This window comes from Colobus angolensis, unplaced genomic scaffold (assembly GCF_000951035.1).
Source record: "Colobus angolensis palliatus isolate OR3802 unplaced genomic scaffold, Cang.pa_1.0 Scaffold16, whole genome shotgun sequence".
Lineage (NCBI taxonomy): Eukaryota > Metazoa > Chordata > Mammalia > Primates > Cercopithecidae > Colobus > Colobus angolensis.
Window position 1 is genome coordinate 23,348,378 of NW_012114710.1, and position 15,481 is coordinate 23,363,858.

Below are 15,481 nucleotides of genomic sequence, written 5' to 3' on the forward strand. Positions count from 1 at the left end.
AATCTGACAATTATGTGTCTTGGGGTTGCTGTTCTCAAGGAGTATCTTTGTGGTGTTCTCTGTATTTCCTGAATTTGAATGTTGGCCTGCCTTACTAGGTTGGAGAAGTTCTCCTGGATACTGTCCTGAAGAGTGTTTTCCAGCTTAGTTCCATTCTCCCCATCACTTTCAGGTACACCAAACAAACGTAGATTTGGCCTTTTCACATAGTCCCATGTTTCTTAGAGGCTTTGTTCATTTCTTTTTACTCTTTTTCTCTAAACTTCTCTTCTCACTTCATTTCATTAACTTGATCTTCAATCACTGATACCCTTTCTTCCACTTGATTGAATCGGCTACTGAAGCTTCTGCATGTATCACAAAGTTCTCATGCCATGGTTTTCAGCTCCATCAGGTCATTTAAGGTCTTCTCTACACTGTTTATTCTAGTTAGCCATTCATCTAATCTTTTTTCAAGGGTTTTAGCTTCCTTGCGATGGTTTTGAACATCCTTCTTTAGCTCGGAGAAGTTTGTTATTACTGACCTTCTGAAGCCTACTTCTGTCAACTTGTCAAAGTCATTCTCCATCCAGCTTTGTTCCGTTGCTGGTGAGGAGCTGCGATCCTTTGGAGGAGAAGAGGCGCTCTGGTTTTTAGAATTTTCAGCTTTTCTGCTCTGGTTTCTCCCCATCTTTGTGGTTTTATCTACCTTTGGTCTTTGATGATGGTGACGTACAGGCGGAGTTTTGGTGTGGATGCCCTTTCTGTTGATGTTGATGCTATTCCTTTCTGTTTGTTAGTTTTCCTTCTAACAGTCAGGACACTCAGCTGCAGGTCTGTTGGAGTTTGCTGGAGGTCCACTCCAGACCTCTTTGCCTGGGTATCACCAGCAGAGGCTGCAGAACAGCAAATATTGATCCTGATCCTTCCTCTGGAAGCTTTGTCTCAGCGGGGCACCCAGCTGTCTGAGGTGTCAGTCAGCCCCTACTGGGAGGTGTCTCCCAGTTAGGCTACATAGGAGTCAGGGACCCACTTGAGGAGGCAGTCTGTCCGTTCTCAGAGCTCAAACACCGTGCTGGGAGAACCACTGCTCTCTTCAGAGATGTCAGACAGGGACATTTAAGTCTGCAGAAGTTTCTGCTGCCTTTTGTTCAGCTATTCCCTGCCCCCAAAGGTGGAGTCTACAGATGCAGGCAGGCCTCGTTGAGCTGCGGTGGGCTCCACCCAGTTCGAGCTACCCACCACTTTGTTTACCTTCTCAAGTCTCAGCAATAGTGGACGCCCCTCCCCAAGCCAGGCTGCTGCCTTGCAGTTCGATTTTGGACTACTGTGCTAGCAGTGAGCAAGGCTCACTGCTGAGCCAGGTGTGGGATACAATCTTCTGGTGTGCTGTTTGCTAAGACCACTGGAAAAGTGTAGTATTAAGGCAGGAGTGTTCCAATTTTCCAGGTGCAGTCTGTCACAGCTTTTCTTGGCTAGGAAAGGGAAATCCCCTGACCCCTTGCACTTCCCGGGTGAGACGATGCCCTGTGCTGCTTCGGCTCACCCTCCATGGGCTGCACCCACTGTCCAACCAGTCCCAATGAGATGAACCAGGTACCTCAGTTGGAAATGCAGAAATCACCCATCTTCTGTGTCAATCACGCTGGGAGCTCCAGACCAGAGCTGTTCCTATTCGGCCATCTTGGAATGGACCCTTCCATTCTTTTCTTAGGAAGTTAGCTTGAAGCTTTGCCCACAATGAAGAAGGCAAGAGGGAACTTAGGAAGGGCGAGGGAGAACAGAACCCCTTCTTAGGCTCTCCTCTCCTCTTCCCAAAAGGTATCCATGCAGCTCACTCATGGTCCAGTCTAGTTTTCCGGGCAGCTATGCAGGGAGCGGGATCCGAGCCTCAGATGGTATTGTACATTGAATTGTGTCCCCCAAAAAGATATGTTGAAGCCCTAACTTCCAGTGCCTGTGAACATGACCTTATTTGGAAACAAGATCTTTGCAGACAGTTAAGTTAAAATGAGGTCATTAGGGTGGGCCCTAGTCCAATATCCGTTATTAAGAAGGGGAAATTTGGACACTGAGATAGGAACACATAGGAGGGAAGACCACAGTGAAGGGCCCCAGGAGAAAGATGGCCATCTACAAGGCAAGACATGCCATAGGCCACCAGAAGCTAGGAGAGAGGCCTGGAACAGATCCATGCCTAGCTCCTGCAGAGGAAGCATGGCCTCGTTATCTTGGTTTCAGACTTCTGAACTCCAGAGCTGTTAGATGATAAATTTCTGTTTTTCTAAGATATTCAGTTTATGGTACTTAGTAACAGCAGCCCCAGCAAAATCCCGGTAACAGAACTTACAGGCTTATGAATTTTTTTTTAAACAAGATCTTGCTCTGTTGCCCAGGCTGGAGTGCAGTGGTGCAATCACAGCTCACTGCAGCTTCCACTGCCCAAGCTCCAGTGATCCTCCCGCCTCAGCCTCTCAAGTATCTGGGACCACAGTCATGAGCCACCAGGCCCAGCTAATTTTTGTATTTTTGGTAGAGACGGCATTTCACCATGTTGTCCAGGCTGTTCTCAAACTCTTGATGTCAAGCAACCCACCTGCCTTGGCCTCACAAAGTGCTGGGATTGCAGGCATGAACTACCATGACCAGCTCAGGCTTATTAAATTTAAGATGCTTTGAAATATCCATCTATTGATTCATAAATGTGTTTTTGAAAGAAACATATATATATATGTGTGTGTGTGTGTGTGTAAAAACTGGTGAGATTATGGGTAACTTTTACTTTATAATTGCTTGTCCATATTTTCTAAATATCATATCATAAAGATGTATAACTTTTATAACAACCAAAAGGAAAATTATTTTAAACATAGATATGTATGGTACTTGCAAATTTGACTTCCAGATTTCAAGGGACTCTTGATACGTCAATGCTTCTTAAATCAGAAAGTCCTAAGTTCTGGGCCCACATACTCAGCTGCCAGATGGCCATGTTTATTTGAATGTTCCAAAATTACCTTGAGCTTAACATGTCCAAGCCAGAATTCATTATGTTTCCCTTAAAAAAAAAAAAAAAACCTGCCTGTTCTTTTGTACACATCATCTCAGATAACAGCACTTCCATACATCCAGTCACTGGCCCTCAAGTGTGGTGCTTTTTTTTCTTTATCTTTTTTTTTTTTCTTTTCTTTTCTTTTGAGTCAAGAGTGCAATGGTGGATCACAGCTAGCCAAGACCTCCTGGGCACAAGTGATCCTCCCACCTCAGCCTCCCAAGTAGCTAGACTAAAGGCTGGTACCACCACTTTTTTTTTTTTTTTTTTTTTTTTTGGGAGATGAGGTTTCACCTCCTTGCCCAGGCTGGCCTCAAACTCTTAGCCTCGGCCTCCCAAAGTGCCGGTATTACAGGCACCCAGCCCAAGAGGTTCTTGATCTTACCTAATCCTTGCCTGCCACATTAAATCAGTGTATCCTGCCTATTCTGTCTCCCAAAACGCTCTCTTTCATCTCCTGCCTGCTACTCCCTGGCTCCCTGGTGAACGTGATGTTCACCCTTCATGGTCTCTCACAGAGCCTCCTGGATGCTCTTCCTTCCACCCAAGTTTCCTGCCTCAGCCTACCCCCACCTCCTGCCATATGGATGCTAGTTATCTGCAAAAATGGAAATCTCAGTGGGTCATCCCTGCCCACTGACTATAGGATACAGGCCAATATTTTGCGCATGACTTATATGCTCACACTGCCCCCTTCTCTAGGCTCAACTCCAGCAATTCCCCACAAGCACATTCTGCTCCAACTACAAAAAAACTACTCTCCAAATAAACCATACTCTTTCATGACTAGATGTGTTTGCATATGCTGTTTCCTCTCCAGGGAATGTTTTTCCCCATCACTCTCTGATGCTTTCAGATTCAAGACTCTAATAAAATACTCTATTGAAGGCTTGTCTGACCAGCCTGGGCAATATAGTGAGACCCTGTCTCTACAAAAAATTTAAAAATGCCCAGGAGCAATGGCTCACACCTGTAATCCCAGCACTCTGGGAGGCTGAGGCAGGAGGATCACTTGAGCCCAGGAGTTCAAGACCAGCCTGGGCTCAAGATAAGGTGAGACCTTATCTTTATTTTTTAATTAAAATAAAATTAAATTTAAAATTAAGGCCGGGTGCAGTGGCTCACACCAGTAATTCCAGCACTTTGGGAGGCCGAGGAGGTCGGATGGCTTGAGGTCAGGAGTTTGAGACCAGCCTAGCTAACATGATGAAAACCTGTCTCTACTAAAAACACAAAAATTAGCTGGGCATGGTGGCACACACCTTTAGTCCCAGCTACTCGGGAGGCTGAGGCAGAATCACTTGAACCCGGGAGGTGGAGGTTGCAATGAGCTGAGATTGCACCATTGCACTCCAGCCTGGGTGACAGAGTGAGATTCTGACTCAAAAAAAAAAAAAAAAAAAAAAAAATTAGCTGGGCATAGTGACCTGTGCCTGTAGTCCTTGCTACTCAGGAGGCTGTGACTAGACGATGACCTGAGCTGAGGAGTTTGAGGCTGCAGTGAGCTATGATTGCACCACTGCACTCCATTCTGGGTGACGGAGCAAGATCTTTTCTCAAAAAAAAAACACCTTGTCCCAGTTTTTCTGCCACAGTTATTTAGTAACTATACAGTTAAAACTAGTAACATATAGTTCTATTGCTAATAGAACTATATGTTATTTACATATACTTTTTTACAATTAATTTACAATAAAATTATATTTAGTATAATTATATGTACATATAATTTTATTGTATGGCAATGGCTCACACCTGTAATGAAATTAAAATTACATGTAATTTTATTGTAAATTTTGTTTTTGTGACAGTATTTCCCAGAATGGAGTGACTTTTTTTTTTTTATATACTGATTTACCAGGTACATGTGCAATCTCATTACCTGCATAGGTTGTGTAGTGGTCAAGTCAGGGCTTTTAGGGTGCCCATCACCCAAGTAACATATACCCATTAACTAATTTTGCATCATCCACCCCCTCACCCTCCCAACTCTTCACTATCATTCCACTCTCTAGTACAAGTGTACACATTTTTAGCACCCACTTATGAGTGGGAACATGCAATATTTGACTTTCTGTGCCTGGTTTGTTTCACTTAAGATAATGGCCTCCAGTTCCATCCATGTTGCTGAAAAATACATGATTTTATTTTTGTAATGGCTTAATAATATTCCATTGTGTAAATATACCACATTTTATTTACCCATTCGTCTGTTGATGGACACTTAGGTGAACTCCATATCTTTGCTATTGTGACTAGTGCAATAAACATATGAGTGCAGGTATCTTTTTGATGTATTGATTTCTTTTCCTTTGAGTAGATACCTAGTAGTGAAATCGCTAGATGGAATGGTGGTTCTATTTTTAGTTCTTTGATAAATCCCCATACTGCTTTCCATAGAGGCTGTACTAATTTACATTCCCACCAAAAGTGGATGAGTTCTCTTTTCTCCATATTCTTGCTAACATCTGTTACTTTTCGTCTTTTTAAGAATAGCCATTCTGGCTGGGGTAAGATGATATCTCATTGCAATTTTAATTTGCATTTCTCTGACGATTAGTGATGCTGAGCATGTTTTAATATATGTGTTGGCCATTTCTATCTCTTCTTTTGAAAAGTATCTATAAGTATCCATTCATCTCCTTTTCCCACTTTTTTTTTCTTTATTTTGAGACTGAGTCTTACTCTGTCACCTGGACTGGAGTGCAATGGCATGGTCTCACCTCACTGCAACCTCCACCTCCCAGGTTCAAGGGATTCTCCTGCCTCAGCCTCTCAAGTAGCTGGGACTACAGGCGCATGCCACCACACCTGGCTAATTTTTGTATTTTTGGCAGAGACAAAGTTTCCCTATGTTGGCCAGGCTGGTCTAGAACTCCTGACATTGTGATCCACCTGTCTCAGTCTCCCAAAGTGCTGGGATTACAGGCATGAGCCACTGTGCCCGGCCACTTTTCCCACTTTTTAATGCGGTTGTTTTTGTTGTTGTTGTTGAGTTGTTTGAGTTCCTTGTACATTCTGAATATTAGTACCCTGTTGGATGAATAGTTTGTGAATTTTTTCTCATATACTACAGACTGTCTGTTCACTCCATTATTTCTTTTGCTATGCAGAAGCTTTTTGATGTAATTAAATCCTTTTTGTCTACTTTTGTCTTTATTGCCTGTGCTTTTGAGATCTTTGTCATAAATTCTTTGTCTAGACCAATGTCCAGAAGAATCTTCCCTAGGTTTCTTCTACTATATTTATAATTGCAGATCTTATGCTTAAGTTGTTAATCCATCTTGAGTTGATTTTTGAATGTGGTGAGAGATAGGGGTCCAGTCTCATTCTTCTGCATATGGCAATCCAGTTTTCCCCAGAGTGACTTTCTGAGCAAGGAGATCCTACCATTCAACTTCAGATAACCAGAACCTAAATCATGATTTGCTCAAATTAGGTTCAATAGATGTTTATGGAAGAAAGTGGGAGGAGGGAGAGAAGAAGTAGACAAGCTGACTTGAGTCTGACACCTCTGAGGTCTCAAGAAAGAGAAACTTTGAAGATTCAGGTAAAATATCAGTGTAATCCCACAGAGATTGTGTAAAATAATTGTAAAACAGTTGTGCAAAAGAAATGCACAATTTAAAAAAAAATAGTAATCTGCTAAGGGAATTTTTTTTTTCAAAGAGAAAGCATGACACAGGAGAAGAGTCATATCTTAGAGTTATGAGGCTACTCTGTTACTAGTTCTCCAAATGACCATGGACACCTTACTGAGCCACTGCAAACATCAGTTCCCTCATTATAAAGATGACAGGACTGGAAAATCAGTAACAATTCTTATTCTGAGCACTGTACTAGGCTTTTTTTTTTCTTTTACACACATTCTCTAATTTAATTCTTAAAACTATGTATGATGTGTTTTACTTCCCCATTTTACAGCTGAGGAAAATGAGGCCAAGAAAGGTTAAATATTAATAACATGCTGAAAGTCACATTGCTGGTAAATGGAAAAGCTGGAATATAGTTTTAAAGTGGTAATTCCTTTTTTTTAAATTCATTTTTTATTTTTATTTTTTATCCCTTGGTGTAAGATCTCTGTAAGGGTCCTAATTTCTGGATGTTATTATTCTGTAAATAATTCCAAGGAGGAACATAAAGGCAGAAGTCACTGAAGAAACCAATGACTGTATAGAAAATCTGGTGGGTTACTATGAAAAATATTAACAATACAAATCATATAAGTGTCATCTTAACAATTCAAGTACATAATTATAAAATGCTATTTAAGCTGCTAAAAGTAAAAACTTTGGATAGAAAAAGAATTATTACCAGAAAAGGAAGTTTTCATTTTCAATGTATTTAATTTTCATAAGGAATTATTTCCTATTCTAAAAGTAATATGAATTGAACACTTACCTCCCTTCAGAGCTCTGCAAAAAGAATAATCATCATCAGATCCTCGGCAAATAACTTCTTTGCGCTTTGGAAGAGTCATGGAGTTGACAGTTATATAGAGATTGAAATATAATTGCTTTAAATCTCTCCCTTTAAAAGAAAAAAATCCCATTAGGTCCTCAAATAGTAGATTCTTTTATACATAATAATTAACATTTATTGTATAGTTAAAAGGAGCCCTGTGCTTTTCTTACATTATTTCATTTAATCATCACAACTATCTAAAAGGTGGGTATTATTACTCTTCTTCTGCAGATGAGAAAACTGAAGTTCTGAGAGGGCAACTAGTAAATCATAACCAAATACAATGTTCCACGGTAAAACTATGCATGCTCTGCCTAAAAACAGAAGAGCCTTCATAACTTCATAGAGAAAACAATGAAATAAAGACATAAAATGTCTAGTTCTAGTCATGGTTCTGCTAGAAAATTCAAAAGAAAAGAAAGGGAAAAGAAAGACAGTGGGACAGTCAACTTTCTAGGAGTTCTGATGAAAGAGTTCTTGAGAATAAAATAGAATCTTTTGATGAAAAATAAATATATGGCTATTTTTTAATTTCCTCATGATCCCCCTATTTCCAACTACCATGAAAAATTCCAGTAATCAATGCATTTTTCTCAACTCTTCCAACTTATTTAGTCGGCCCAAATGAAAAAGATGTACAATCCTTTTCTTTCTTTTTCTTTCTTTTTCTTTTTTTTCTTTTTTTTTTTTTTTTTTTTTTTTTTTGAGACAGACTGGAGTGCAGTGGCATAATCTTGGCTCACTGCAACCTTCACTGCCCAGGTTCAAGCGATTCTCCTGCCTCAGCCTCCCAAGTAGCTGGGATGACAGGCACCTGCCACTGCATCCAGTTACTTTTTTTTATTTTTAGTAGAAATAGGGTTTCACCATCTTGGCCAGGCTGGTCTTGAAGTCCTGACCTCGTGATCCACCCGCCTCAGCCTCCCAAAGTGCTGGAATTACAGGCATGAGCCACTGTGCCCGGCCAAAAAAGATGCACAATCCTTTTCATAATGAAAACAATTTTGCAACCACTACCTCACTGAAAGTATTTTCCTAGTCACCATGACTCATTATAACCATAATCACCATGACTCATTATAACCATAATCGAAAGACAACTTTTTTAACTTTAATTTGAACTTGGCTATGCTTAATAGAACTGCCTGCTTCTTTCCCTAAACCTTCTTTGGTGTTGGTGAAACCACTGTCTTCCAGGTGTCCTCCAATCTCTCTGACTCCTCCTCCTCAGTCTACTTCATTGACTCCTAGATTTCTCCAGGTTCTAGCCTCAGTTCTCCTCAATTTTCACTCTGCACACTCTCTCAGACCAAGTACCACATAAGGTGACAATTCTCAAATCAACTTTAGTCTCAACCTTTCTCCTGAGCATTGATCCCATGTATTTATTCAATATCTCTACTCAAATTTTGCCCAGTTGCCTTACCCAACAGATCTAAAAATGATTTCCTCCTCTTCATCACCAAATTGGCACTAGAATTCCCAGTCCTAGTAAATCTTTCTAACCTCCTTTTCATCCCCATTACTGTGCTGCCTTCATGCAGGCCCTCATTGCTCTGAACCTGAAGCACCACCAACCTTCCTCATTTGTCTTCACTTCTCAACTTTCAGGGTAGGGTGTGGAGAAGAATATCATGGGGTCTGTTTCAAACAGTGATTCCATGGCCTACTCCATGGACTTGGGCTTGAACTTCTCCAAAAGCAGGGCTGTGTGTAGAAGTTGAAAGACAGTTTTCACAAGGAATTCCTGGAGACACAGAAGCACAAGACAGTGCCACTGTGGTGTCCAGTGACAATGCAGGGCAAAGGACCTTCTTCCATTTCTTCGTGAAACACAGCATGATTCCAGTCTTCAATAACTCCAGGAAAGGAAGTCCTGCTTTGACAACTCAATAGTTTACATTGTGAGAAACTCCTTGGCCTTGGACACCCCTGTGGTCATGTTAAGAACATGAACAATGGCAACAATGAGACACCACTTTTGTGGATCAGCAGCCTAGGGATGTCAATGTGGGTGTTGGAGTGAGGGACAAGAAACATGGGCTGGGCACAGTGGCTCACGCCTGTAATCCTAGCAATCTGAGAGGCTGAGGCGGGCAGATCACCTGAGGTCAGGAGTTCGAGACCATCCTGGCCAACATGGCAAAACCCCATCTCTGCTAAAAATACAAAAATCAGCTGGGCGCGGTGACAGGCTCCTGTAATCCCAGCTACCAGGGGTACTGAGGCAGGAGAATTGTTGGAACCTGAGAGGCGAAGGCTGCAGTGAGCCGAGATCACGCCACTGCACTCCAACCTGGGTGACAGAGTGAGACTCCGTCTCAAAAAAAAGAAAAGAAACATGGTGGCTGTCATGTGGTATATAAGAGGACTGTTTTTTAGCTTACCAAAGACAATTCCAGGAACTTCCAGAAATAACCTCAAAGGAAGCTTATGCTCCAGTTTTATTTGTCAATCAGTTAATAATATAAAAATAATTTACTAGCAAGGCTATGACGTCTCAAAAGATATAATTTCCATTCTCAACCTATTTTTGGTTCAAGTTTGTACTTGTATCTCCTTCCGAATTCAAGTAGAAATAAGGCCATAAAAATAAGGTTGATTTCCATGAACGTAGTCTCACACTTTATACCAACATTATAGTATATTCTATGGAAACTCAGGTCATAATTGCACTATAAAAATGTGACTGAATAATTATTGTGTTGATGAATTAATATAATTTGTTATATAAATGTTATATTTAGTGAGAAATTATAAAACATTTGTGATGGCCATCGAGATATGTTCCTCAAATTTCCCTTCAAAGGCAGCTGCTGTGAGGAGAGTAGCTGGCAGACAGTCTGCAGCTGCCACACCTTCACATCTATCTCAGCACTCAGCCAGAGGCCACCCTCTCATAGGCTGCTCCTATAATAATCCAGCACTGCAAGGACCCTAGAGCCAGGCTACTCCCACCTCTCATGGGACTCTTACGACAGGCATTCTGCTCTGGGGCTCCCTATGTTGCCCAGGCCAAGAGTGTCTCAGGGATGCATTCTGGTCTGAGGGTTATCCTAGTTAATTCTCCTTCCTCCCTACTCTCTTTTCAAAGGTATCAGAGCTGCACCCCAATATGAATTTTCTCCTAGCCTGCTCTGGCGTCCCTTATTGTTCACAGGTGTTTCCTCCAAGAAATCTCTAGCCTAATTCCTTCTTAGTGTCTGCTTTTCAGAGAACTCTAAATGATTTCGTACTGTCTTATTATCTTGGCCTGGAAAGATACAACCTGTTTCCTGTGTGTAAGGGGAAGGGATTCAATTGAAAGTGAGATTACTCATTATGTAAATTATCCTTTATGGCAAATGTGTAGGGGTAAAACCTGCCAACAGACCAGAAAACAGAACCTAGGAAAAAGGAAGAAACTGTAGAGCCTTAGCCAAGCAAAACTTTAGATTATTTATTTTATCCTTGGCCAGGAAATTGGAGGAAATAGAGTTAATCATCCTTTGCTCTGTGCTGTCACTAAGCTGTATTCCTATCACTTCACTTATACCGTACTATCTGCAGATCTGTCTCTCCTATTGCACTGATGGATTCCTGAAGATCAAGAGAATGTCTTACTGGGTGGGCACAGTGGCTCACGCCTGTAATCCCAGCACTTTGGGAGGCCTAGGTGGGTGGATCACTTGAGGTCAGGAGTTCAAGACCAGCCTGGCCAACATGGTGAAACCCCATCTCTACTAAAAATACAAAAATCAGCTGGACATGGTGGTGGGTGCCTGTACTCCCAGCTACACAGGAGGCTGAGGCAGGAGAATGGATTGAACCCAGGAGGCAGAGACTGCAGTGAGCTGAGATCATGCCACTGTACTCCAGCCTGGGCAACAGACAGAGACTCCATCTCAAAAAAGAAAAAGAAAAAAAGAGAGAGAGAGAGAATATCTTATCAATGAATTCACAGTGCCTAGCACGATACTTATAATTTACTAAGCATTTTTTAGTGAATAAATGAATGCAGATATGGAGTGTCAAAAAAACAGGTTGAACAACTAGAATCATGAAAATTAAAACACAAGTTTATTGTCTATCATTCCTGGGTTCTCAGTTTTGGGAATTTTGTTGTTGTTGTTGTTTTTCATTTTTCTAGTAAGCCAGATAACTAATATCAGGGGGAAAATGTTTAAGCTTATTTATGTAAAACTACTCTGTAAAGCATTAATATAAAACAAGCTCCAAATCTAAACTAGGATGTGAATATGGTGATAATGATGATGATAAAGATTAAAACTAAAGTTTTTTGGGATTCCAGAGCTTACAGGCAATAAGCAATGTTGGGTAACTGGTAGGAGAAGAAAAAGGTTTGTATCTGCACAGAGATTGAGATACAGCCCCATGCTATCACCCCACCTGTGTTAGTTTTTTCTAAGCTGATAACAAGCAGAGTCAGAGAGAGGAAAACCAAGATACAACACAAAGCAAAACAAAACACATTGCCTTCTGTCATCACATTATTACTGTATTTTTCTCTAGAAAGACCATCTTTAAAAATGTTTAAAATCCTGGCTTGCTCACACACAGATCTTTCACTAATGGAAACCCAATATTACTTATACCTAATGATTGACAAAGGATATACCTGTAAAATTATTGGACATCTGAAGTTATTCCATTTCTACCCACATGTTCTTGTGTAATCCTCTCCCAATAGTATGGGCTGGCCTAGTGATTTGCTTCTAACCAATAGAACACAACAAAGTTGATGGAGTGTTACTTCCATGATTATGCTACATAAGATTGTGAATTTTGCCTAGTTAGCTGACTGTCCCCCTTGCTGGCTTTGAAAAAGCAAGTAGCCGTATTGAAAATGCCCATGTGGTAAGGAACTGACGGTGGCCAACAGCCATCAAGGGACTGAATACTAACAACTGAATACTGACAACAGCTACATGAGCTTAGAAGTATATATTTCCTAGTTGAGCCTCAGAAGGGACTCCAGCCTGGCAAACACCTTGATTGTAGCCTGATGGTAGACCTTGAAGCAGACACAGGTAAGCCATGCCCAGAATACTGATCAACAAAGATGATGAGATAATAAATGTGCACTGTGTTAAGCCACAAAGATCATGGTAATTTGTTATATAGCAATAGATAACGAACACAAGTATATTTGAAACACAATCATTTATCATTGATATTTCTTAACTCCTTTGATTGGTCTATAAAAGCAAAAATTTGGACTTACTTGGAATGTAGAAAATGTGCAACAATCCTCTGGATCCCTTCAATTCTATGCAGGGATTAACATTAATTGAAATTGGGTATTGCATTTTATCTAAAAGCAATAAAGATAATGTCAATAAATTACTACAAATCATCTCCAATAAGTATAGTATTCTGGATATCAGCCTTTTAAGATTAATTTTGCATTAAAATCATAAAATAAGAAAAATTGATGACACTTGAAAATGTCTCCCCAGAGGAATGACATCAGCAGCGTGGCAGAATCAGAAGCCCTGAACTCTTCTTGCCTCCACTAACACAACAATTTACAGAAAAATTCCCTTTGTGAGAAATCAAACTAATTGAAAGACTCCTGCACCCAAGGAGAACTCAAAACCAGATTCAACAAAGCCAGTAGGGAGACTTGGGACATTCTTTAAACAGAGATTATTACCCTGGTGTGGTGTTATACAATCAGGAAGAGACTTCCCACCCCCAGCTCCTAGCTCCACCCTTGGGAGGAAAGAAGTTGTTTCACATGTCCAGAACCCCAACTTTTTCACGAGGGCTCCCCAGAGGACTGGCTTCTGTCTTGCCAGTCTTGGAGCTCTGAGGAGTCTGGCACAGTCTACCACCCAGGGGAGAATAAAGGCAGTGTCTTGGGCAGATAGGCATCATTGATCCTCCCCTCTGCTCAGCACAGACTGAGCAGATGAAAAATCTTAGTCCTCAGCTTTCTCCTGGGGAGGGAGAGTTAATCCGTGCATCCAGCACCCCAACTTCTCTGGGGATCCCCAAAACACTTACATCTTTCTCATCAGTCCTAGAGCTCTGACAGGTCTGGCATAGTCTAGCTGCCTGGCAGGGGAATGGAGACAACAGCTTGGGCTGGTAGATGCCACAGTTCCCTCCACCACCCCATCTCTGGCTCAGCACAGAATAGGTGGACAAAAAAACACAGCTGCCAGCATCTCCCTGAAGGGAGAAAGAGTTGGTAGAGGACCCCAGAATCTCCAACCAGGCTAATAGTGAAGTGGGACATTAAAGAAAGAAAGAAAAAGAAAAAGAAAATTAAAAAGAGAAAGAAATAAGCTTTCCTGTATTAGGCCAACTCATCTCAAAGGCAGTAGCAGGCAAGGCCCAGCCCCAGGAAAAGTCTTGATAAACGCTATCTGAGAAACTAGGACACAAAGGAATGTGCTCAGCACTCCCTCAACATAGGGAGAGGAAAAACAAATTTTCCTTTCTTTTATGGTATGAGTTTATAGATTCTTGCTCTCTGTAACTAGTAACTTCAAGTATTCTGTTTTATTTAAGAAGTACAGTGAAGGTCATGAGAAGCCTGAGCAGGCCTGAATCTGGGCACCATGGTGAAGATTATGAGATAAACCACTGCAAGGCTCTTTTGAGCAAAACTTAGATAACAGACATCTGGGTTGCATAGCAATGGTCATGTGTAATCCTGAGTTATGAACCTGTCACAATTTGATTAATTGTTCTGCCTCTATATCCTTGCTTTCGTGCCACTGTAAGCCTGCTTCAAGCTAGCCTACCCCCTTTTAGAAGTGTGTATAAAAGTCAAGTGCTGTCTTTTTTCTGGGCCCAGTTTTTAGATGTTAAGTCTGCTGGGTCTGAGTGCATTCAATAAAGATCCTCCTGCTTTACCCTGAGGTCTCTCTCATCCTCCTGATTCCCACAACAATAGGTGTGGGTTATGTTCCTTTGTGAGGCCAATTTGTGAAGACTGAAAGAGATGTCTGCTTTGTAATGTGCAGATGCCAAACAGAGAAACAAGGAAAATGAAAGATCAGGCAAAGATGTTTCAAACAAAGGAGCAAGACACATCTTCCTCACTTATGCTAAGGAAATGAAGTTATATGATTTACCTGACAGACAATTTGAAATACCTCTTATAAAGATGCTCACTGAGGTCAAGAGAACAATACATGAATGCAGTGAGAACTTCAATAAGAAGAAAGAAAACATTTTAAAAGACCACACAGAAATCATGGAGCTGAAGGCTGGGCATGGTGGCTCATGCCTGTAATCCCAGCACTCTGAGAGGCCAAGGCGGGTGGATCACCTGAGGTCAGGAGTTCTAGACCAGCCTGGCCAACATGGCGAAACCCCATCTCTATGGAAAAAAAATACAAAAATTAGCTGGGCGTGGTGGCATGTGTCTGTAATCCTAGCTACTTGGGAGGCTGAGGCTGGAGAATCTCTTGAACCCAGGAGGTGGAGGTTGCAGTGAGCCAAGATTGCACCACTACACTCCAGCCTAGGTGACAGAACAAGATGCTGTCTCAAAAAAAAAAAAAAGAAAGAAAGAAAGACAGAAAAAGAAATCATGGAGCTGAGGAACACAATAACTGAACTAAAAAGGTTCACTAGAGGGGTTCAGCAGCAGACTAGACCAAGTAGATGAAAGGATCAGTGAACTCAGGGACAGATCACTGCAAAAGGATTCAATCAGAGGAGCAAAAGGAAAAAATAATTTAAAAGAGTGAAGAAAACTTAAGGTAATGGTGAGATACTACCAACCAGAACCATATATGCATTATGAGAGTTCCAGAAGTGGAAGAAAAAAAGGACAGACTACAGAAAGTTTATTCAAAGAAATAATGGCTATAATCTCAGCCACTTGGGAGGCTGAGGCACAAGAATCACTTGAGCCCAGGAGGCAGAGGTTGCAGTGAGCCGAGATCATGCCACTGTACTCCAGCCTGGATGAAAGAGCAAGACTCTGTCTCAAAAAAGAAGAAGAAAGAAAGAGAGAGAGAGAGA

The 15,481-nt window shown here is 41.3% G+C and overlaps 1 protein-coding gene across 2 annotated transcripts in view; it reads right to left on the reverse strand.

Moving 5' to 3' along the window:
- Positions 1–15,481, reverse strand: part of LY96 (lymphocyte antigen 96) — a 41,811-nt gene that overhangs the window by 15,182 nt on the left and 11,148 nt on the right. Inside the window, exons 2-3 of one of the 2 annotated variants that reach the window (XM_011937182.1) lie at positions 12,720–12,809; positions 7,433–7,561 (exon numbers count right to left, since the gene is read on the reverse strand). In XM_011937182.1, the coding sequence (XP_011792572.1) occupies positions 7,433–7,561; positions 12,720–12,809 (219 nt within the window). The remainder of the gene's footprint in view (positions 1–7,432; positions 7,562–12,719; positions 12,810–15,481) is intronic. The other variant, XM_011937183.1, reaches the window with a different exon arrangement.